The 25,740-nt window shown below is 38.9% G+C and overlaps 1 protein-coding gene across 2 annotated transcripts; it reads left to right on the top strand.

The window, feature by feature from the left end:
- Window positions 1–335: 335 nt before the first annotated feature.
- Samd9 (sterile alpha motif domain containing 9) lies at window positions 336–25,740 on the top strand. Of its 2 annotated transcripts, none has more exons than XM_028779159.1 (3): window positions 336–372; window positions 5,240–5,318; window positions 20,694–25,740. In XM_028779159.1, the coding sequence occupies exon 3, from the start codon at window positions 20,703–20,705 to the stop codon at window positions 25,491–25,493; it is 4,791 nt and encodes a 1,596-aa protein (XP_028634992.1). In that variant the 5' UTR covers window positions 336–372; window positions 5,240–5,318; window positions 20,694–20,702; the 3' UTR covers window positions 25,494–25,740. The 2 variants fall into 2 exon arrangements, with proteins under 2 accessions (XP_028634992.1, XP_028634993.1); XM_028779160.1 differs by lacking the exon at window positions 336–372 and adding an exon at window positions 1,516–3,157.

Genomic DNA, 25,740 nt, shown 5'->3' with positions numbered 1-25,740 from the left:
CTTTACCCAAACAAACCAGAGGGTGGCATAGTTGGTACTAAAGAGCATCAAAAGAGAAAAAAAGCGTTTCAGGACTCCTCTTTCTGTATCAGAATCGAAACTGAAACAGAAGCGGTTTTTACTTCCTTTCACCCTGCCAGCATCAGACTCACCCTGGTGTTGCTCAGCCAGTTTGATCTGGTATCAAGGTAAACGGGCAGACTAGTTAAACTTACACGGAGACTAAATGAAGTTGTTTTTCTCTGACATCTCAGGAGGAAGAGAATACAGACACCAGACATTTTTTTCCCCATCAAAATGGACAGGGTTTTTTTTTTTTTCTTTTTTCCTTTTAAAAGTTTTTTTCCACATAGAAGAAATTTGAAAATTAGGGTAAGTACAAAATTTTTTCTTTCCTATTATTGTCGTTAGTATTGTCGCCTACAGCAACAGTTTATTGACCAGCAAAAATAAACTTTGAGGTTAGGAAGTTTAAGTATATTCTAAAAAAAAGCTGATAATTTTCTGAGCTTAGAATTTCTGGACTATGGGTTGTTGTAAATGGTATTGTGGTCATGACATTCCATTAAAGACGTTGTTGAAAATTAGACACTATTAATATCTCTCAAAGAAAAGCAGCATCTTCAGAAAGGAAAAAAAAACCACTTTAATGTTTACATTAGTGTAAAACATAGTCCTCCAATCACTAAGGAACAGGCAGTTTAGAAAATGAAGTCCTTGATAGTGTGTTGGATATTAGTGTCAAGTCCATGTGTGAGAGACAGACACAGAATGCTCATAGAATGTCTGCTAGGGAGTTCTGGAAGTTTCATGTGCTTGGTAAGAAAGAGGAGCTGGGTCTGATTTCCCCCCCCCCCCCCCGCAAATGTCATTCAAGGGCCTAGGAAAACAATGTTATTGAATAGGACCTTTTTTGAGAAAAACTGACAAACCTACAATCCAAGTGTGTGTGTGTGTGTGTGTGTGTGTGTGTGTGTGTGTATTTTACAAAGTATCCCCAGAATTGCTTATGAGCTTATACAATATAAAGAAGAAAAAGAATTTACATGCACACACACACATCACTTATTTTTAGTCCTAATTAGCCTTCCTCCTGTTTCCTTTCCTAGGGGTTTTTATATAAGTGTGATCCTGCAGGAACTTTTAGGGTTTGTGCAAACCTTTTAGAACACAGGAAAGTCTGAAAAATTAAAAACAGTAATACAGTGACATATAGGTTCTCCCCAAGTGGCCTCTTCTGTGGTTTTTAAATTATTGAATCAAGGAACGACTATCAAGACTCAAGAGAGGCTTTAGAGCAGAGGTTCTCAAACTGTGTGTCTTGACAGAGGCTGCCTAAGATCATCAGAAAATATAGATATTTACTTTATATTTTATAAGATCACAGAGTTACAGTTATGAAGTTTCAAGAAAATAATTTTATGGCTGGGGTGGGGGTCACCACACTCTGAGGAACTGTATTAAAGGGTTGCAGCATTGGGGAAGTTGAGAGCCACTGTTTTAGAGGAAGCACTGTGAAAAGTGAAATCTACTCGGTTTGGTAAGCTGGGAGTGAAAATAGTGAAAATTCATCCCTTTGATGTCATTTGCTTAATTTCTCAAGCAAATACTTCAGCCCAGATCTCTCTGCCTCCAACCCTCAACTTTATATCCTGATATTTTTGTGGCATGTAGCCCAGGTATGAATAATCCATCTGACTCATGACTCTATCTTACATTTTTATACTATTACACCAAGATGGGTGGGGACTGACATATGTATAATAACTATGAGTTAGGGAGACTCCTGGTGTCCTGATAAGATATTGCATAAGAGCCATGGGCTTGTAATCAGGAGCCTGGGGACACCAGGCAGCCAAATGGCCGTCATGTGTTGGGAGTGACTCTCACTGTGTTGGGAGTGACTGGGCAGCAGAGGTGGCTGGACAGCGTAGCAAAAAACAGGAGTGAGTAGCTGAGGGTCAGAACTGGACAGTTGCATGTGAACATATGAGGCAAGTGAATACATGTAAATATGAGGGTAACTAGTGGGCAGTGGGGTCGGGTGTTAGACAACTATAATATCAGTAAAGGCGGTCCTTTCCTGCCTCCTTCCCCTCACTCACGTGAGACTGCGTGTACAGGAGGAAATGGTGACAGACCAGAAGTGGCAGTACTCTGTCATTTACACATCTCTTTCATCATTCCTGAGTCATTTCTGTTAAGTCCATAACTTTCTTCCATGAAGATGCAGACAGAAGATGTGGAAATTGATGCTCTTGAGATGTTTTGCTTTTCAACTTGTTAATTGAGCAGAATTGGAAAACGGGGATGGTAAATATGCTGACAAGTTCACCACTGGCTTGGACCAGGCCAAGGTGGGCTGCTACACACAGAGAAGAGAGCACCTTCAGTGCCTGTGTCATTCAGAATCTTCCCTTTCCACTCTAAGCAATACTAAATAAACGGAAATGTTATGCAGTTATATGAAGTAGTGTGCTTACCTGGCCATTTATACATATGAAGTTTAGATTTGAAGAAACAGGATATATAATAAACTATGTACTTTTTCCAGGAAATAAAGGGTAGAATGTTGCTTTAAAACAAGGCCAATCAAGTGGTAAACATTGCTATAATGACCAGTAAAGTGGAAGGCGTTGGCATCGAGCAGGCTTCTTCCACAGGACATGTGGTCATTTGGAATAGATAACTTTAAGGATTGTGCTATTGTGCTGTTCTTGGTGGCTTATGTGCATTGATACTGAGAGGTTATTGGAGGTGTGTATGAAGTTTGCTATTGCAGTCCCTTGCATGGTAGAGGAGGATCCAATGTTTCAACATTATGACAGGTTGTCATCCACAAAGTTCATGTTTGAAAACCATGCCATTCACTTACAAAAGAAACCACACACACACACACACACACTCACATACACAGACTCACACACACATATACACACTCATGAAGTTTTAGATAAATTTATAACTTCAGGTTGGACTATTTTTATAATCGTCCTTGTCTGAGTGCAGCCAGGAAGCCGTGGGTTAGATAAGCCTGCAAGATATAAATAAAACATTTTTCTGTCTGCTTTCTTGAGATTTAAAGTGGAACAGAATACATGGAAATATCATACAGGCTGGAGTGATGGCTCAGTGAATAAGGAGAGCACTTGTGTGGGTATGTATGAGAACTTGAGTCAATCCTCAGTTCTCACTTCTGAAATGCAGAGGTAGTGACCTGCCTGAACCCAAGTACTGTGTGTGTTGAAGATTGAAAGATTGTTGGTTCTTGCTGGTTGCCAACTTAGCCACAGTTTGGGTAAGAAAACCTGCCTCAGAGTTAAAAAAAAAAAATGGGTAGTAAAAGCACAGACTCCCAGTGTCTTAAACCACACAAGGACTTCTACATGAATGCTCTTGTTCCCTCCTCCCTCTTCCTACCTCTCTCCTCCCTCCCACTCTCTCCTTCTCTGCTCGCCCCCACACAAGTACACACGCTTGCAAGCACACAAATTTAGTGCAAATAAATAAAAAATTTAAATACCATAGTAGTAAAACTCTTTATTTCGTATTCTGACTAAAAATGTTAGTGAAATAATGGGCAGAGAGAATGAATGGGGCATTATTCAAGGACTTTCTGATATGCTGGTATTGGAAATTCAGTTATAAACTGGCAACTTAAATTCATGGGATAAGAGTCCTCTTCATTGAAAGCCGTCTGATTATTCAGGAAGTTTATTCCACTTCAAAATCTGCAAGCAGGATTTTAATCTTTCTATTAGACTTTTGCCTCTCTCTCTCTGTCTCCCTCTGTCTCTGTCTCTGTCTCTCTCTCTCTCTCTCTCTCATACACACACACAGGAGGGAGGGAGTGCGCGGGGGGGAGGGGGGGAGGGTGGGAGGGAGAGAGAGAGAGAGAGAGAGAGAGAGAGAGAGAGAGAGAGAGAGAGACCGAGACCATATGAGATATAAGAAGATTGGTTAGGAACAAGATTGTCATCTAAAAAAAAAACCATCACACAAATATGTATAAAATGTAATGTTTCAGATTGCATGCTGAAACCTAGTGAGGTGTTTGTATGAATCTCTTGTCTATGGAGCCTTAGTAATGGTGAGGGTAGATTCGTTTCTTCAGTTGGTATTCTCGTGTGCTGGGGATCTAAGTTCAAGTCTGCCGCTGAGTTATATCCAGTAGGCAGTTAACTTTTGAGTAAAGTTTTGGAGAAATTAAAGCTAAGAATTAACTGTGAGTGGAACAGGGAAGTCAAAAGCTAGTCCTGAAATCTGCTGTAGATATTCAAAGTGGGAAAACAGTAAGATGTGAATACCTAGACTTGAACTAGTTCTTGCCCTTGATTCTAGACCACAGGGCAGTCTTGTTTCTACACAGCCTCTGTTCTATTTTAGTCATCTCTTTATTTCATCATGCATTTCAGAGTTATCACTGGCTTTTTAGTTGAAGAGTGATGTATATGAACTGAGCCTGCCTCTGTGATACAGCTCTGACATTTCTTCGTATGTTCATTTATGTAGCTTCCCATATTCAGTGTCCTTGTTCCCATTCTCAGAAAACATATCCCTAAGCAGAAATTACTGCAGTAAGAAGTTCAGCTCTGCCTGTCCTTGAATTTCATGGAGATACATTCACACAGTGCATTCTCTGTGCCAGTGGGGCTGTAGTTCCATCCTTCTTACATGACAGAAACTCAGCTCTGTTGTTGCTGAGCCAGCACTTCACTTTTTTTTCTCCTCCACCAAAATTATTGAGTTATAAGTTAGATATACTTTTAATTTGATAAAAGCAATCAAGTTCTTTTTTCTTCAAATAAGCTGAAACAAATTGCGTTCCCACCAGCACATTGCAAAAGCTCCATTCAGTTTAAGCTTACAGTAGCAATGTTTGGGGTTCTGGGGTTTTAACACCAGCTCTTCTGGTTGGCATGTGCTGGTGTTAATCCACGCAGTTTAATTTTGAATGTGTGCAGCTGGCTAAGATTTTGGAACTGCTGCAGATCCTGATCTATTGCATCCATCCATGTGACTTTCAAAAGCCCCACGGAGTTACCATCCTCCAACTAGTCCTAGCTTGTCCTCCTCATTGCTAAGCCAGAACCAGCAAATTGCCCAAAATGCCCATAAGGAGAGAGCTTTGCATCCCTGGAATTTTAACATGCAGCTCCTGTTGTGTCAGGTATCTTCAGATATAACTTTGAAGGTATACGTTTTTCAAACTCATTAACCTTGTTTCCTGCGGACCCAGTGAGAACATCAGAGACCTCGGTGACCTACAGCCTCACGTGGGCGGCGGGACGCCCTTCACTGTGTCTCCGGCAGTTTGGGTAAGTGAGTTATCTCACTTTTCAGATCTTATTCATGTAGAGTTGGTTGTAATAACCTGTGATTCACTTAGTTTTTGCAGCATCTGATATTGCTACAATCTTCTATCTCTCTTTTATTCTTCTACATGTGTGTCAATCGCCTTTTACTGAGTACCATTTTGGACTTTGTTGAGCATCTCTCTTGTGACTGTCTTTTCCTTTTTAAATTTCTTCTTTTAACTATTTTCCCTCTTTCTTCCCCATTTAAGTTTACTGTTGTGTTCTCTAAGCTCACTAAATCATTGTTCTATTTTTATAAAAGCATTTAAGGTTAGATGTTCTACAAATATTGTTGGTGTTCTTTCTGAAGTTTCGATACTCAACATTTTTCATTGCTGTTCAATTTTAAATGTTTTCTCATTGAAGCATGCCATTGTAATTTTGTGGGTTTGTTTTTATTTACGTTTCATTTGTGATTACCACCATCTGCATGCAGGTGTGAGAAGTGATCATATAGTCGATCTACCTTTTATTAAGGTTTCCTAATGGTATAATCTGCAATGTTACAATACATCACATCAACATTTGCTCATTCAAAACACAAAAACTACACACAAAGATCTCCCTTGTTGGTCATTACAGTTATGCTTACTTACTTTTTAAAAAAATCTTAATCAAAGGTTTTATAAGTTTGGTAATGCTCAATAACAAGATGCCCATACAATCAGAAGTGTAACTCAATACCCAACTAGATATAACAACTACCTTTGACACGTGGAGACACACTAACATATGCCTCCATGTTCTCCTCTCTCTCTCTCTCTCTCTCTCTCTCTCTCTCTCTCTCATCTCCTAGCTCCTCCTCTCCTCCTCCTCTTCTTAGTCCTCTTCCTCTCCTTACTCCTCCCAACTTGGCTCCTCCTACATATCACCCTTCCTGTTAAAATAAAAAAAAAACCCTTTTCTCTCAAAATGCAATTAGAGCATAACTATACCAATTTGTATCAGTAAGGTACAAGATAGACCTAATATCCAGTCCATCATTTTGTTGACTAAACAGAACTTCTATCATCTCTCCTAACTAAAAGACTTAGTTCTAAACCTGGCTTTTTTTTTCTTGGCTTTAGAATGAATGTCAGCTGAAAAATCATTCTCTCAAATCTTTTCTCTCAAAATAAATAGCTGGGATTGGCTATGAGACTATAAGTCTTCGACCCCGTCAGAAATCCAGAATGACTGAATAAACTGAAATTATATGGGAAGCACGACACATAGTTTCTAAAACTTAGCCAATTTATAGAGACCACTGAACACCTGGACAGTCCCTATACTACAAAACGTTGGAGCATCCAATCTTTGGCCTTCTGGCCCAGGATCATCTGACAGACCTAGTGATGCAGAATTATTAAGGGCTGATTACTCTGTCTTGGCAGATATAATCAGTCGACTATTCTGCAAGCGTGTCCTTTTCTGGACAGTAATTTGTCTGTAGATGGAAAGAGGTAATTCTCGCCTAGTGGCTGCCTCACCACAACTGGAGTAACTCCAAAGATGCTCAATTTCTTCTTAGAATCCGAGACAGGGAAGCTGTCAGGAGCAGACAGGTCTCTAATCAAAGTGAACATTAATACAGAAATGTTTGTAACGTCAATTCTGTGGACTTCTGACGTTTTGAAAACCAACTATCCATGTAAGGCAATCTGGACTGTTGTCTGTTAGCTCCTCTCAGCTATTTCTAAACAAGACATAGAAAACACCCTAACAATAAACTAAGAGACATGAATTTGCTATAGGCCCTTAACTCACAGGCTAACCATCTCAAATCAGTTAAAAATAAGTTATAGAAGGAATGTGTCTAAGCCTTGTATTCCTAAATGTGTTATATAGGCACAATGCCTATGAGAGTAACATTATTAATCTCACTTCTATATCAATAAGAAACTCGTACCAATGAAAACCTTAAATTTGAAATCAAAGTAAGTTTTATACCATTTAAGAACTTCAGCTTAATAATGATTATACAGATTTCTACCAATAGGTTATGGCTATGCAATAAATCCTAGCTATTCCTCCCTGTTCCAACAAAACCACTGCTTTTCCCTAGAAAGACAGCCTAATATTAACCACCTCAGTCCCCAAGCCCAGGAAATAGGGGCACCAACTCTTCATTAACTTCCTCAAGCTGATTACGGGCGTTGAGATATTAGAAGAGGGGCAGGGGGAAGAGTAAATTGATAAGCCTCTGACATCTGTGTCTTAACTGCATTCAGCTGAAATTCCAGGACATCAGAGGTTCGAGCAGGTCTGCTCAGTTTGCTTGAAAAGTAGATGCACCAATGCTGTGTATTCTGCAATATACGATTCTCAAAACAAATTTTAGTACCAAGATAATTTTTTGCTTGAATTCTGGAATCCAGTCTTCTGGCAGCCTGCCTCTGTCATGTCTAATCCATATAATTCTGGGAGTTTCTATGAGGGTGTGCTCCCACCATCCTCCCATTCCCGCCTCCATGCTCTCAAATTCGCCAACACTAGGGAATCCAAACTTACAGGTACCAAGGCTCTCCATTTCCAACTGATGCCTGACAAGGCCACCATCAGCTACCTATACAGGTGGAGCCATGAGTCCCTCCCTATGTGTTCTCAGGCTGGAGGTTTTAGAATGACTACTCCAGCTTATTTCTTAGAACCATTTGCTTGAAAAATTGTTTTCCAGCCTTTAACTCTAAGGTAGTGTCTGTCTTTGTCACTGAAGTGGGTTTTCCTGTATGCAGGAAAATGCTGGGTCCTGTTTACATATCCAGTCCATTAGCTTATATCTTTTTATTGGGGAATTGAGTTCATTGATGTTAAGAGGTATTAAGGAACAGTGATTGTTGCTTCCTGTTATTTTTGTTATTAGAGGTGAAATTATCTTTGTGTGGCTATCTTCTTTTGGATTTGTTGGAAGAGGATTACTTTCTTGCTCTTTCTAAGGTATAATTTCCCTCCTTGTGTTGGAGCTTACTTGCTCTTATCCTTTGTAATGCTGGGTTTGTGGAAAGATATTGTGTAAATTTGGTTTTGTCATGGAATATCTTGGTTTCTCCATCTATGGTAATTGAGAGTTTTTCTGGGTATAGTAGCCTGGGCTGGCATTTGTGTTCTCTTAGGGTCTGTATGATGTCAGTCCAGGATCTTCTGGCTTTTATAGTCTCTGGTGAGAAGTCTGGTGTAATTCTCATAGGTCTGCCTTTATATGTTACTTGGCCTTTTTCCCTTACTGCATTTAATATTCTTTCTTTACTTTGTGCATTTGGTGTTATGATTATTATATGATGGGAGGTATTTCTTTTCTGGTCTAGTCTATTTAGCGTTCTGTAGACTTCTTGTATGTTTATGGGCATCTTGTACTTTAGGTTAGGGAAGTTTTCTTCTATAATTTTGTTGAAGATATTTACTGGCCCTTTAATTTGGGAATCTTCACTCTCATCTATACCTATTATCCTTAAGTTTGGTCTTCTCATTGTGTCCTGGATTTCCTGGATGTTTTGTGTTAAGAACTTTTAGCATTTTGCATTTTCTTTGACAGTTGTGTCAATGTTCTCTATGGTATCTTCTGCACCTGAGATTCTCTCTTCTATCTCTTGTAGTCTGTTGGTGATTCTCCCATCTATGACTCCTGATTTCTTTCCTAGGTTTTCTATCTCCAGGGTAGTTTCCCTTTTTGATTTCTTTATTGTTTCTACTTACATTTTTTATGTCCTGGATGGATTTGTTCAATTCCTTCAGCTATTTGTTTGCATTCTCTTGTAATTCTTTAAGGGATTTTTGTGTTTCCTCTTTAAGGGCTTCTACCTGTTTACCTGTGTTCTCCTCAAATTCTTTGAGAGTGATGTTTATGTCCTTCTTAAAGTCCTCTATCATCATCATTAGAAGTGATTTTAAATGTGAATCTTGTTTTCCTGGTGATATGGGGAATTCAGGACTTTCTAATGTGGGAGAACTAGGTTCTAATGATGCCAACTATCCTAGGTTGCTGATGGTTATGTTCTTGCTCTTGCCTTTCGCCATCTGGGTCTCCTTAGTGCTACCTGCACTGTCTCTGACTGGAGCCTGTTTTACCTATTATCTTGGTTGTGTCAGAACTGTGTGGGGTCAATGTTACTACTAGGGTTAGAGCTGGGGTCCAAAATCTGCTCAATTCTCAGGTCCAGATGGGAAGGAACCAGTGCTCCTGGCCAAGAGTGAATTCCTGGGTCCCAGTGCGTCCCAGATACTCCCTGTTTGGGGCGGGTGTTGCTGTCTTCTTACCTAAGATGCTGCCCAGGTTAGAGCTCCTGGGAGGCTCGCTTCCTCTGGGCTTTGTGAGATTGGGTGCAGAGATGCCACCCGGGATCGGCTCAGTGTTGGGCCCAGACTGGAAGGCTGCTCACTTCCTCATAACCATTTCTCCTTAACTCTATAAACATGTTGTCCATTGTCATGGCTTCGCCATATATGTTCATGGAATTGTACAGACTGTGATGTTAGGGATTGTCTTTTTTTTTTTTCACTCAACAAAATTCTCCTCAGATTTACGAAAGTTGTTGTGTGTTGTGGTTTCAATATAAAATATCCCCTGAAGGCTCATGTGATGAAGGCTTGGTTCCCTGCAGTGTACAGAAATGCTGCATCTTGAAAAATGCATGGATCATGCAGACTCTGACCTAATAAATGGATTAATCCATTGATTGTTTTGTGGTTTAATGGCTTTGTTGGAAGATGGTGGAAACTAAAGGTAGTGATCCAGTTACTGGAATTATGTTAGTAGAGGCATACTTTGAAGAGTTTACTTCATCTACCAGAGTCTTCCCCTCTGGTTCCTTCCTGACTGACATGAGGTGGGTAACTTTCTTCCACTTTGCCTTTCCTTTATGACATTTCTGAGTTACTTTGCCTAGCTTGACCATCTCCAGTTCCACACATTTTTTCAAATGACATAATTTTTTTCATGGCCGAATATCGCAATATATATGTGTGTATATATATATATCTTTATCCATTAATAAGAGGAAAGATATCTTGGTAATTTGTTAATTTGTCTATTATGATAACTACCATATTAAATATGAGTATACTGAAATCTTTGTTTTATAGTAAATTTTATTTTTTTCATTATGTGACAGAGGTGGTATATCTAGGTGAGATTTTGGAGCTACTTTACATTTTTCTTATAAACTTTATACTGATTTCCATAGTCACTAAATAATTCTTATTTCCCCACCATTATTTAAGGGTTCCTCCTCACTAACTGCTGCCACATTTTGTCTTCTTCAGTGCCTCAGAGTTGCATTCTAGAGACTTTTTACCTTCTTGGTTGGATTTATTCATGGACACTGTTTAAGGCATTATTGTGAAAAGTACTATTTTCCTGATTTCTTTCCCAGCATGTTCATTATCAATATATATGTATATGTATAAATGTATGTATATGTGTATAAAACTACTAAATTTCATATGTTTAATTTGTATTATCCTGCTTAGCTAAAAGTATTTGTTACTTCTAATAGTTTTCTGGAGTAGTCCTAATATCTTTCAATACAATGTCACCTAGAAATAATTTGGTTTTTTTTGTTTGTTTGATTGATTTTTTTTTGTTTTGTTTTTTTTTTTTTTTTTTTGGTTTTTCGAGACAGGGTTTCTCTGTGTAGCCCTGGCTGTCCTGGAACTCACTGGGTAGACCAGGCTGGCCTCAAACTCAGAAATCCGCCTGCCTCTGCCTCCCAAGTGCTGGGATTAAAGGCGTGCGCCACCACTGCCCGGCTATAATTTGCTTTTTTTTCTTTCCTATTTATATCACTTTTCTTCCTTCTGTCTTAGTGGTCTAGTTAAGACATTCAACAGTATATTGAAAGCAGTGTTCTTCCATGGCCTCTACATCAATTCCTCACTCCAAGTTCCTGCCTAAGTTCCTGCCTTAGCTTCCCGTAGTGATGGACTGTGATTGGGGTCCCTGGCTTCCCTCAGTGATGGACTGTGATTGGGGTTCCTGGCTTCCCTCAGTGATGGACTAGGCTTGGGGTGTGTAAGCCAAATAAGGCTACTCTTCCCCAAGGTACCCTTTGTCATGCTCTTTATTAGGGAAACAGAGCAAAACAAAACTGACTCTTCAGCCCACTTTCCCATCTGGATAGTTCTTCTAAACTGAGTAAAAGTGAGTTTGTTTTAAGGGAAATACTTTCATATTTTCCCCATTTGTGTGATGTTTACTCTAGGTTTACAGTTTGTATTGTCACTTTTAACTCCACTGTGATCAAACTGACAACAAGCAGCTGAGCGAGGAGGACTGAGCGAGGAGGACTGAGCGAGGAGGACTGACCTTAGTTCAAGGTTCCATAGTAGGGAAAGCAGAGCAAGGAGACTTTCCTGTTAAATCAGCATACCAGGAAGAAGAAGGAGACCTTGGGGAGAAATGGAGACTGGCTAGTTACTCTGCTGTGGCAATATATCTGCCAGCTAGAGCCCATGCCCAGAATGTTCCACAACCTCCCAAAACAGTGCCACCTGCTAGGGGTCAAGTATGCAGACACATGAAGCAGTGGCGACATTTCACACTCAAATCATAACATTCCACTCCGGTGCCCCTACACTCATAGTCATCTCCTACTGCCCAATGTGTGCAAACTTCAAAAGTCCTCACGATGTTACAGTTCCAACAATTTCAAAGGATCTAAGACTCAAGGCAGTCATTTAGCTGTGAGTGCTATCAAATGAAAGAAAAAGTTTATATGCTTCTCCATATAAAGGCACAGAGTAAATATTCCTAACCCATGAAGAGGAATGGAAGTATAGCAAGAAAGGATCGAGGCTAATCTGTAGTTTAGAGTGAAAAAAAAGTAGAGAAGGTTTCAGATACTGCTGAGAACAATGTGCTCTCTCTATTCGGAATAATGTCCTGGAGACACCTGTTGAACACAGTAGATCCATAGGGTAATTTTGCTACAAAGTTTCTTTGCTAAATATATCACTTTAGGAGAACTATCTAGATATGATAGTGGGCCAATGGGTTGCTGTTTTGTTTTGCTTTGTTTCCATGTTAAAGATCATGACATAGAATAACTTGGGGGAAGAATGAATTTATTTGGCTTATATATCCCAATCACAGTCCATCACTGAGGGAAACCAGGGACCCCAATCACAGCCCATCACTGAGGAAAGTCAGAGACCCCAACCACAGTCTATCATTGAGGGAAACCAAGGCAGAAACTTAGGCAGGGACCTGGAGTCAGGACCTGATGCAGAGACCATGAAAGAACACTGCTTTTTGCTTTACCTCCTATGACTTACCCAGTCTGTTATTTTAGACAACATAGGACAGCCTGGCCAAGGGTGTTACCACCTACAGTGGGATGGCCCCTCCCACATTAATCATTAACCATGAAAACACCCTACAGGCTTACCTGAAGGCCAATCTAATAGAAAAAGTTTCTCAGCCAAGGTTCCTTCTTCCCACATGACCATAAACTTGTATCAAGTTGACCAAAAAAAAAAAAAAAAAATAACCAGCACAGTCACCTACAATTACCATGTCAGGATTTACTTGACCTTCATACCTTTTAATGCTTATCTCATATGATTACAAGTTTCAAGATTCAGTCCACAAATATTTACAATACTATATAATCTCAAAGAATTGTTTTCCTTATTAACATGCTAGAACTCTTCTTATCTCTCTTATTTTCTTGATTTCTCGCTTAATGAAAATGATATTTTCATACAATACATTATGATTATGGTTTCCTTCCACAGCCACTACAAGATCTTTCACACCTCACCTTTCATTGGATCCACACCCTTTCTACAGAATGATAATGCCTTAGTCAGGGTTTCTATTCCAGAAAAACATCATGACCAAGAAGCAAGTTGGGGAGGAAAGGATTTATTCAGCTTACACTTCCACATTGCTGTTCATCAACAAGGATGGAACTCAAGCAGGTCAGGAAGCAGGAGCTGAAACAGAGGCCATGGAGGGATGTTACTTACTGGATTGCTTCCCCTTGCTTGCTCAGCTTACTTTCTTATAGAACCCAGGACTACCAGCCCAGGAATGGCACCACCCACAATGGGCCCTCCCCCTTTGATCAGTAATTGAGAAAAAGCTGAATCTCACAGAGGCATTAGGGAGGCTCCTTTCTCTGTGATAATTCCAGCTCATGTCAGGTTGACACATAAAACCAGCTAGTGCAGATAATAAGATAAAACAAAAACAAACAGAAGAAAATGAGCCAAAGAAAAAGCATAAAAAACACATAGAAGAAAAGGGCCTCTAAGATTAAAAAAAAAAAAGTCCTAACAAAATATTATGAGACAAAGAACCTGCAAAGATGCCAATTGAGTTAATTTTGTATTGGCCATCTACTGCTGGGCATGGGGACTGTCTTTGACTGATTGGTATCCCCAGTGAAACGTCATTGGAGAGAACTACATTTTCATTTGAAAGTTGTTATTAATTGGAGACAGCTTCTGGGTCTGAGATGGGAGCCTGTGTCCACTTTTCCTCTCAGCACTGCAACCTCATTTGATTCAGACCCCTGCATGCTCTCTATGCATGCTCACACAGTTTCTGTAGGTTTATATGTTCATCGGTTCTGCTGTGTCAAGAGGACCTTGTTTCTTTGGTGTCCCACATTATGTCTGGCTCTTGCAATCTTCTTGCCTCCTCTTCCATGGGGTTCCCTGAACAATGAGAGACGGGAATTTATAGAAACATCCCATTTAGGACACAGGGTTCCAAGATCTCTCATTCGTATGTTGTCCTTCCATGGGTCTCTTTATTTGTTTACATCTACTGCTGGAGGAAGCTTCTCTAATGATGGCTGAGAAAGGCACTGATCTATAAGAATAGCAGAATGCCATTGGGTGTCATTTTATTGTTACATTCCTTTAACAGAATAGAAGTATTAGGTTATTCCCTGGATCCATGGACTATCTAGTTTTAGTTTCTTGGCCACTTAAGCAGTGTCAGGGATAGGTTCCTTTTCGTGAAGCAAGCCTTAAATGCAACCTTCGGTGTCCCACCAAATGCCTAAATGGCATCCAGCTTAAATGAATGATTACTCCAACTTGCTTTGTGCCACCATTGCACTAGCTCATCTTACAGACAGTTCATCATTGTAGAAGAAAGAGTATGTAGCCTGATTGGTACAGAGTACCTTCTAGTACCACAAATGCTAGTCTATGGGGTGAAGGTTATAGGTAGACACTAGTCTAACATCTCCATGTTCAATGAATTATCTAGGTTATTTCTTCAACTGTAGAGCTTTACTGTCAGTTTGTGAAGAACAACCAATAGCCTTGACAACAGCCTGGGCTTTTTGAGGCTTCTCTTTTTTTTTTCTTTCTTTCTTTCTTTTTTTTTTAATTTTATTGGATGTTTTATTTACATTTCCTATGTTGTCCCCTTACCCCATCCCCCACCCACCCAGGAACCCCCAATCCCCTCACCCCTCCTCTTTCTTCTCTGTGGATGTAACCTCTATCTACCCCCCCCAACCTCCCCACCCTCAAAATTCCCACCCCCTGGGGCATCCAGCCTTCATGAGGTCAAGGTTCTCTTCTTCCACCTATGCCCAGCAGGGTCCTCCACTCTTACATATTCAACTGAAGCGCTGGATCCCCCCGTAAGTGCTCCCAGGCTGGTGGTTTAGACCCTGGGAGCTGTGGTTGGTTGGTATTGTTGCTCTCCTCATGGTGCCGCAAATCCTTTCAGCTCTCCTTCAGTCTTCACTCTAACTCCTCTATTGAGAACCCCATGATCAGTTCAATGGCTAGTTGTGAGCATCTGCCTCTGAGTATGTCAGACTCTTGAAGATTGAGGCTTCTCTTGAGGCCTCTTTGACCAACAACTTGATTAAATGTAATCCATTCCCAGCACTGGAAGCTTCATTTGGTGATGAAAGGTGTCCAACTTTAGCCCTGAGTTTGAATATTCCTTGCCATCTTCTCGTTTTGTGTATGATTGCTTTTTGTTCTAAAGCTTTTATGTATGCTATTAAGCTATGTATGTGAGATCTCTTCAATTGTTTTTATGTAGGCACTTAGTGCTATGAATTTGCCTCTTGGCACTAATTTCATGGTGTCTCATAATTCTCAATATACTCTGCTTTCATTTTCGTTCAATTCTAAAAAGTCATTAATTTCTTTCTTTCTTCTGTATTGACTCATTCTTTATTCAGTAGTGAGTTTTTCAGTTTCCATGTGTTTGCAGACTTTCTCTTGTTTCTATGTTGTTGACATCCAGCTTTAATCTGGGGCAGTCAGATAGAACACAGGCTGTTATTTCAATTTTCTTGTATCTGTTGAGACTTGTTTTGTCTGAGTATGTGGTCAGTTTTGGAGAATGTTCCATGAGGTATTACCAAGAAGGTATTTGGTAAAATGTTTGGTGAAGAAGGTTTGGGTGAGATGTTCTGTAAATATCTGTTGGTACATTGGGTGTATGATGTCAGTTAGCTTCAACATTTCTTTTTCCCTGGATGACCTGTCTATTGGTGGGAATAGGGTATTGAAGTCACCCACTATCAGTGTGTGAGAGTCAATATGTATTTTTAGCTATAACTATTAGACTAGCTTAAATAAGCTGACTTACTAGCCTGTATCCTGGGAGACTTCATCCAGCAACAAATGGAAACAGATGGAGAAACTCACAGCCAAACATCAGGTGGTGATGGGGACAGGGTCTTCTGGAAGAGTGGTGGATAGAATTGAGTGAACCAGAGTGGTCAAGAATACTAGAAGAAGACCTACAGAGTCAACTAACGTGGGCCTATGGGAGCTCACAGAGACTGAACCACAAACTAAAGGGTGTGCAAAGACTGGACCTAGGGCTTTCTACACACTTGTAGCAGAAGTGCATCTTGGTCTTTATGTGGGTCTCGTAACAACTGGAGCAGAGACTGTCTCTGACTTTGTTGCCTGTCATTGGATCCCCTTCCCCTAAGTGGACTTCCTCTTTAAGTCTCAATGGGAAAAGATTCACTTAGTTCTATTTCGACTGGATGTCCCAGGGTAGAACAGTATCCAAGGTGGGCTGTCTCTTCTCTGGGGAGAAAGGTGGTAATGGGGAACAGGATGTGTAAGGGTAGGACTGAGGTGAAATGGGAGGGAAAACGCAATCAGGATGTAAAGTGGATGGATGGATAGACAGACAGACAGACAGACAGACAGACAGACACAGTCTGCATTGAAAACTTGGGTATTACTTTAATAGATCCAGTTTATTTGGTATTCTGTTTGCTCCTTGCACCTTGATAGACACCATTTTCTTTAGGTTAGGGAAATTTTCTTCTATGGTTTTGTTAAAAATATTTTCTCTGCCTTTTCCCTGGGTTTCTTTTTCTTCCTCTATTTCTATTATTTATAGATTTAGTCATTTCATAGTGTTCCGGATTGCCTGGATGTTTGTGCCTATATTTTTCATATTTAACATTTTCTTTCATCAAGGTATTGATTTCTTCTTTCTTCAAATCCTGAGAGTATGTCTTCCATTTCTAGTATTCTATTAGTCTTACTCTTGAGCTTCCTAGATGAATTCCTACATTTTTCATTTTCAATTTTTCCTCAGTTAAGTTTCCATTTCAACTTTCATGTCTTGAACTATTTTCTTCACTTCATTCCACTATATGTTTTCATGGATTTCATGAAGGGATTTATTCAGTTTCTCTTTAAGGTCCTTGAACATGCTAATAATAGCTATTTTGAAGTCACTTCTTGTGCTTCAGCTATATTGCATTTCTCGAGACATACTATGTAATAAAACTGTTGGGCTCTAGTGGGGCCATATTTTCCTGGCTGTTATTATTTACTATAAAATAAGGCTGCTATTGTTTTTATGCTGGTATCTGGGCATCTGGGTTTGGGATCATCGTGCTGATATTAGGTCTTGTCTTTGTTTCATGAGAGTTCCAGTCCTGGTTTTCCTCTGTTCTTTTGGGTTCTTTGGGCAGTGTGGTGTCTGCAGGTTGCCTGGGTGGGTGTGCTTCTGAAATCCAGGTGTGGCCGCTAAGGGTTCCAAATTGTTTTGAGGTACTAGGAGCAGACACTAAGAAATGTGGATGAGCTAGAAGAGCTGTGAGAGTCCATAAAAGGGAGGAAAGCTGGGTGTGCCACCAGGTTCTATGTAGACTCCTGGATATGGGAGCAGAGAAGAAGCCACAGCAGGTTTTCTGCTATAAAGCTGAGGGTAAAAATGGATGGTTATAATTAGAGAAGAGGAGGGACCGTGATGATCACTTATCTGATTCCCTGGCCACCATGGCGAGAGGATTTCCAGGGAGTAACTATAGGTGCTGTTAGGTGCTATAGGTGGTAGGACAAAGGGATGAGGCAGTGGAGGCAGGCTGTAGGAGAAGATATGCATGACCAATGAGAACAGGAGCAGAGAGGAAGGAGAGACTCCAGTGGATGGTTTGCTACAAAGAACATATGCACACATACATACAAACACACACACACACACACACACACACACACAAACACACACACACACACACACACACACACGGTTTATTGGAATGATTTACAGACTGTAGTCCAGCTAATTCAACAATAGCTGTCTGAGAATGGAAAGTCCAAGAATGCTCTGTCCACAGGCTGGATGTCTCAGAGAAAGAAATGAACTTGCTAGCAAGGTAATAGTAAGCAGGCAAATAGAAAAAGCTTTCTTCTTCTGTGTCTTTACACAGACATCCATTAGAAGACATGACTCAGATTAAAAGTGTGTCTTCCTACTCAAAAATCTGGACTAGAAGTAGATTCACTACTTTAAACCAAGCAATACATCTCTCATAGTTGTACTTGATTCATTCATTGTAGTTACGTTTAAGATAACAGTCCAGTACTTGATTGTAGTTCATTTGAGATGTAATCAGGTTGACAACCAATAATAATCAACCCACTGGACCTGGCTTGAGTTTTTAAGAACCTCAAAGCCTACGCCCCAGTGACACACTTTCTCCAAAATGGTCACACCTCCTAATTCTTTTAAATAGTGTCACTCCCTGAGCATTTCAATATATGAACCTGTAGGGGAGCTAGGCTTATTCAAATTACTACAATGTCCCAATATTTGTTTCTATAGTAAGTCTAAAAAATCCATTAAACTGACAATTGTGTGTCCATCATGTGCATTCACATAAAATATATACCAAAATTCATTAAATAAGTGCATTAAAATCTTAAAGATTACATGGTGCTTGGCAAGCATTCTGTATGATTTCAATTATTTTATATTTGTTGAAGTTTGCTTTATAATTTATGAAATAGAAAATCTTGACTATTAAAAATGGTATTTTGTATTTCTTGGAGTATTCTATAAATGCAATTTACAGCCTATTGATTGATACTGATGTTAAATTGGTAATGTTAAATTTTTTTGTATGTTTCTTATTCCTGTTTAACTATTGTATCAATTGTTAAGGCAAGGAAAGGTATTAAAGCCTTCAGTTATACATGTAGATTTGCTTAAAACTGCAAAATCCTATGAGTGTTTACATCACACATTTACCAACAGTTTTGACTAGTGCAAATACCTTTAGGAATTCTGTGACATCTTGTTGGGTGAACTATTATCAATATTTAATACCCCCGTCTGTGATTATTTTCTTTATACTGTTATCTACTTTGTCTGTAGTTACTTTGTAGTTAGTATAATTACTTCTATGTTTATTAAATAATATTTGAATGATATAAATCTATGTATACTTGTATTTTCAATGTGTTCATCTCATATTTCAATTGGACATCATATAAAAAGGATGCAGTGTGGTCATATTTCTAGTCCAACCTACCAACTCAGTGTTGTTAATTTCTACATATAAAACATTTATAGTGAAAGTGATTATTGATATGTTACGAGTCAATCCTGCTTTTGTGCTCTCTGTATTCTCAATTTTCCTTTTCTCTCTTATTTTTTTGTGTTCTTCTGAGTTACTTGAGAATTGTTCTATTACATTTGTATGAATGTTTTAGTGTATTACTTTCATAGCTTTTAAAATGATTTCTCTAGATATTTTACCACATGTATACAACTTATGTCCATATAATAATATCCTTTTGCTATTAGACTAAAATATTGAAGCCTGCCTATGAAAATACCATTCAGAATGCACCCAATTTCATCTTGTCTGAACTATTGAAACCTATCTCTCTTCCTGTGTTCCTATTTTAGGTCTGTACAATGGGATTCAATAGTAGAAAAACTTTCTCAGTCAATGGCATACACTTTCTCTAACCAGAAAAATGTAGACAAGTAACTATGTCTGACCTCTGCTAAAGGTCAAGTACCTTGATAATCTACCCTAGGATTTATATTTTCTGAGTAGATAACACAAAGCAACAGAGTAGTTTATCAAATGGGAAAGCCGATCAGTACATCAATATGTTAAGTGTTTTATGTCTATCATTAATCTTTAATTAATATTTGGTTATTCTACTTCTTTCTAATTATGCTTAACACTCATATGTTTTAATTTTTTGGCTCTATCACAGAAAGTTAAGGAAATTATATTTAGCTCTACATTTAGCTTCCTATTTTTTGAGGTTTGGTCTGTTGCTATAGACTGTAATGTTAAATATTGGCTCTGGTTGCCTCAGGGAGAAGAGAATCCACACTTATACCAAGTGATGCTATGTAACTTTGCTCCTTAATTTAAAACTATTGGTTGAATAAAGATGCTGACAGCCTATATCTGGGCAGAAGAGAGGTACATGTGGTTTCAAGTCCTGGGCTTGGGGTCTGAGGAGACCTTGAAAGGAAGAGAAGTTAGAGAAAGGAGAAGACATCATGGGGTAGGTGAGTCATGAAAACGTGGCAATGAGGACTAGTCAATTAGAGTTAAGAGCAGCCCAGATAAAACATGGCAATTTATAACTTGAGGTTATTGATGGGGAAGTAGATTCTAACAGCTCAGAGGGTAGATATCTGTCTAGCCTGAGTGCTTTAAAGGCTTATCACAAATATAAAGGTTTTGTGTCTTTTATCTGGGAACTGAATGATCAAAAGTGGGAAAGAAACCCCAGAGTTGAAATTAAACCGTACTACAACACATACTTTTCTTCTATATAGCAGAGTTGAATATTCTTAATAATACAGAAAACACATGTTATAAGTGGCAACCACAAAAAGCATGATCTATGAATGGCAGCATCCCCAACATACATTTAGTATATAAAGTGAAAAGAGAAAAGAGAACTGGAAATAACGTGCTATAATTCATGTAAGGATAAGTGCTGTGGTATTTTTTTGGTTGATATAGAATAAGCTGGTGTCAAAAAGTTTTCAAATGTTGTGACATCTACATTTTACCTATTTAAAAATGGAATGCTTCACATTTTCACTTATAAACTACAACATAATTTTTTCTCTTCTCTATACAGCTACTCAGAATGGCAGAGACACTCAACCTTCCAGAAGCCACAGATGACTGGACAAAAGAGGATGTAAACCTATGGCTAGAAAGACACAGGATTGACCAAAAGCACAGGGATATCTTGATGGAACAAGACGTTAGTGGACCAGTCTTGAAGTGGTTAAATAAAAAACATCTTGTTGAAATGGGCATAACACATGGGCCAGCTATCCAAATAGAAGAGTTATTCAAAGAATTGCAGAAAACATCCTCAAGACATTTTACTCAGACACCTAAGAAGACAAAACACAGTAAAAATATTTCTAAAACTCAGACAGAAAGTAGAGAGACTTCAAAGCAAAACCAAAGAGCTGAAGAGAACTCACATAAGGCTGATTCCTCTGCAGTGAGTCCAGAAGGGAACTCACATAAAGCTGATGCTTCTACGGCAAGTCCACAGGCTAAAGCTTCTAAATCAGAAAAGAATGAGCTGGTGGAATATAAAACAGTCCAACAGGATAAGCAATCATCTCCAGGACCAACATGCATTGCATATCCTTTCAATGAATTCAGTAATCCATACCGTTACAAATTACATTTCATCCTACAGCCTGAAACAGGACCACTCAATCTCATTGACCCAATACATGAATTCAAAGCCTTCACAAACACAGAGACAGCCACAGAAGAGGACATAAAGATGAAATTTAGCAATGAAGTCTTCCGATTTGCTTCAGCTTGTATGAACTCACGTACTAATGGCACCATTCATTTTGGAGTCAAAGACAAACCCCAAGGAGAGATTGTTGGCGTGGAGCTCACCACTGTCAGTAAGGACGCCCTCATTGACCACTTCAATCTGACTATAGCCCAGTATTTTGAGGTCCATCAAGTTCAACAAGCAAAGAAGTGCATCCGAGAGCCAAGATTTGTGGAAGTTTTACTGCCAAATAGTACTCCATCTAACAAATTTGTTATTGAAGTGGATATCATTCCACAATACTCAGAATGCAAAGAAGACTACTTCCAAATCAAAATGCAATGTTTAAAGAATCAAGCATGGCAACAAGTTCCAAACTACTCAGTCTTTGTAAGAGATGGACCCAAAAGTAAGGACATCATAAGGAATAAAGCTGATTTCAAAACTTTTAAATTAGACTTAAAACAATTGTCAGAATTTAGGAAAGAAGCAGAAAAAAAATCTAAAGTAAAACTAAATGGAAACAACAGAGAGGGGCAAAAGCTAATTGAGCTGTTGACAGGAAATAGGGATCTGTTAGATAACTCATACTATGAATGGTACATTCTTGTAACAAATAAATGTCATCCACATCAGACCAAACATGTAGATTTCCTGAAGGAAATTAAATGGTTTGCTGTATTAGAGTTTGATCCTGAGTCTGAGAGCAATGGTGTGGTCAAGGCATTCAAAGGAAGCCGAGTAGCAAACCTCCACTTTCCAAGCCTATTTATAGAAGAAAAAACCACAGTAAGTGAGAAGATTTCCAGTCTGAACCTTTACCAGCAACCCAGCTGGATTTTCTGCAATGGCAGGTTAGACCTAGAAAGTGACAAATACAAACCCTTAGATTCAATATCCTGGCAAAGAGAGAGAGCTTCTGAAGTCAGAAGACTGATTTCATTTCTTACACGTGATGACATAATGCCACGAGGGAAGTTTTTGGTAGTATTTTTATTACTGTCCTCTGTGGATGACCCAAGAGACCCCCTTATTGAGACTTTCTGTGCTTTCTATCAAGATCTCAAAGGAATGGAAAATATCCTGTGTATTTGTGTAAACCCAAAGATATATCAGGTATGGAAAGACCTTCTTGAAGCAAGATTATCAAGACAGCAAAATGAATTATCAAGCCAAAGCATTTCTACTTTAAATCTTGCAGAGATAAATGGCACCATTCTTAAATTAAAATCTTTAACTCAGTCTTCAAAGCGATTCTTGCCATCTGTTGGCTCATCTACTGTCCTTCTGAAAAAGGAAGAAGAAATTATGACTGCCTTGGAAATTCTCTGTGAAAATGAATGTGAAGGTACACTCTTGGAGAAAGATAAAGAGAAAATGCTTGAATTCAAGACATCCAAAGAAGAAGACTTCTACAGGGGTGGCAAAGTGTCCTGGTGGAACTTCTACTTTTCTTCTGAAAACTATTCTTCATCATTTGTCAAAAGGGATAAATATGTGAAGCTTGAAAAAAAGATTCAAGAATGGGCAGATTCTTCTCAGCCAGTATGTGCAAAAATTATTCACCTGTACCACCATCCGGGCTGTGGAGGAACTACTTTGGCCATGCATATTCTCTGGGAACTAAGGAAGAAATTCAGATGTGCTGTGTTGAAAAATAAGACAGAGGACTTTTCAGAAATTGGAGAACAGGTAACAAATTTAATCACTTACGGAGCAACAAGCCATCAGGAGTATTTACCTGTGCTGCTCCTTGTTGATGATTTTGAAGAACAAGACAACGTCTACCTTCTTCAGGCCTCCATCCAAACCGCTGTCGCTAACAAACACATTCGATATGAGAAGCCTCTAGTGATCATTCTAAATTGTACAAGGTCACAAAATCCTGAGAAAAGTGCAAAGATGCCAGACAGTGTTGCCCTAGTCCAGCAACTCTCTCCCAAAGAACAGAGAGCATTTGAGTTGAAGCTGACAGAAATCAAAGAACAACATAAAAACTTTGAAGATTTTTATTCTTTTATGATCATGAAAACCAACTTTAACAAAGAGTACATAGAAAATGTGGTCAGGAACATTCTGAAAGGGCAAAATGTTACCACCAAGGAAGCAAAGCTGTTTGCTTTCCTGGCTCTCCTTAATGCTTTTGTACCTGACACTACCATTTCCCTTTCACAGTGTGAGCATTTCCTAGGAATCTCAAACAAGAAGGCTTTCTGGGGGACAGAAAAGTTCGAAGACAAGATGGGTACCTACTCCACAATTCTAATTAAATCCGAGGTGATCGAATGCGGGAGTTACTATGGAGTGCGCATCATTCACCATTTGATTGCCACTCTCTCGCTGGAAGAATTGAAGAGAAGCTACAACTTGAACAAAAGTAAAATTGTGATGGATATGTTAACAGAAAATCTATTCTATGATACTGGTATAGGAAAAAGCAAATTTTTCCAAGATGTGCAAACACTGCTGCTCACAAGACAGCGCAATGAACATGAAGGTGAGACAGGAAACTGGTTTTCTCCATTCATTGAAGCTTTACATAAAGACGAAGGAAATGATGCAGTTAAAGCTGTATTATGTGAAGCTACCCGTAGGTTCAACCCCAATGCATTCATCTGCCAAGCTTTAGCGAGACATTTCTACCTTAAAGAGAAGGACTTTGAAAATGCTCTACGTTGGGCAAAACAAGCAAGAATAATAGAGCCTAATAATTCTTACATCTCAGATACACTAGGTCAAGTCTACAAAAGTAAAATAAGATGGTGGATAGATGATAATATAAAAAATGGGATTATCTCGGTGAATGAGCTAACTGAGCTTTTAGATTTAGCGGAGCACGCATCAATTGCTTTCAAAGAATCTCAACAGCAAACCGAAGACCGAGAATATGAAGGGAAGGAAAGGTTGTATCAGAAGTCAAAAAGGAGGTACGATACTTACAACATAGCTGGTTATCAAGGGGAGATAGAAGTTGGCCTCTACACCATCCAGATGCTCCAACTCATTCCTTTTTTTAACAACAAAAATGAACTATCTAAACGAGATATGGTCAACTTTATATCAGGAAATGGTGATATCCCGGGAGATCAAAATGAGTTTAAGTCTGCACTCAAGAATTTTATTCCTTATCTAACTAACCTGCAGTCTTCTTTGAAAAAATCCTTTGATTTTTTTGATGATTACTTTGTCCTTCTTAAACCCAGAAACAATATAAAGCAATATGAAGAGACGAAAAATCGGAGAAAGGTGGCTGGATACTTTAAGAAGTATGTAGAAATATTTGGCCCCATGGAAGAATTAGAAAATCAAAATTTTAGATCAAAGCTCAGTTTACCTCTACAAGTAGAAAGGACTCGGAGAAGCCTAGAAGCTTTAAAAGCAGACAAGTTTTCTGGACTCTTAGAATATCTTATCAAAAGTCCAAAAGATGCTGTGAGCTCCATGGAAGATATTGTGAACAAATACACTTTCCTTCTTGAGCAATGTGTTATCAAAACCCAACAAAAGGAAAAACAAAACTTTATCTTGGCCAGCATCATTCTCTCTTGTATTAACCCTACCTCCAAGTTAGTGAAGCCAATTAAAAAGCTGAAAGAACAGCTTCGAGAGATTCTGCAACCAATAGGACTGACTTACCAATTTCTAGAACCTTACTTTCTAGCCTCTCTTTTATTCTGGCCAGAAAACCAACAACTAGATCAAGATTCTAAACAAATGGAAAAGTATGCCCTAGCACTGGAGAACGCTTTCAGGGGGCGATATAAACGCATGTATCGCACAAAGCAACCAATTGCATATTTCTTTCTTGGGAAAGGTAACAATAGGAACAGACTCATCCACAAAGGAAAAATTGATGAAAATTTTGAAAAGGGATCAGATATTAATTCCTTGTGGCATACTGGAAAAGTATGGGAAGAGGAAAAGGTCCAGGACCTTTTGGTTCGTTTACCAGGACGAGCTGAAAACAACTCTTTATACATAGAGTATGGGATCAATGAAAAAATCACAATACCAATTACACCCACTCATTTAGGTCAACTTAGAAGTGGGCGGAGCATAGAAAAGGTGTCTTTCTATCTTGGATTTTCCATTGGAGGCCTTCTTGCTTATGACATTAAAATTGTTTAAGATCTTGAGTTTTGCAAGAGATATGGTTTTGGTATCACCTTTTTTCCCCCTTTAATTTACTTATAGATACAACTCTTAATAATTTTGTGTAGTGGGGGAAGGGAGAGTAGTAGAAGAAAAACAAGGCTGAGCCTCACATGGCTATTTCTGTGCAATGGATACATAGAGTTCTTCTTACTCTTCCCTCTGTGTTGTCAAGAAATTATTCTAAAACATCTGCCAAATAAAATCAAACCAAAATATGCAA

The sequence above is a fragment of the Grammomys surdaster genome, unplaced genomic scaffold, assembly GCF_004785775.1.
Source record: "Grammomys surdaster isolate TR1022 unplaced genomic scaffold, NIH_TR_1.0 345, whole genome shotgun sequence".
Taxonomy (NCBI): Eukaryota; Metazoa; Chordata; class Mammalia; order Rodentia; family Muridae; genus Grammomys; species Grammomys surdaster.
This window is presented reverse-complemented; position numbering and strand designations above follow the sequence as displayed.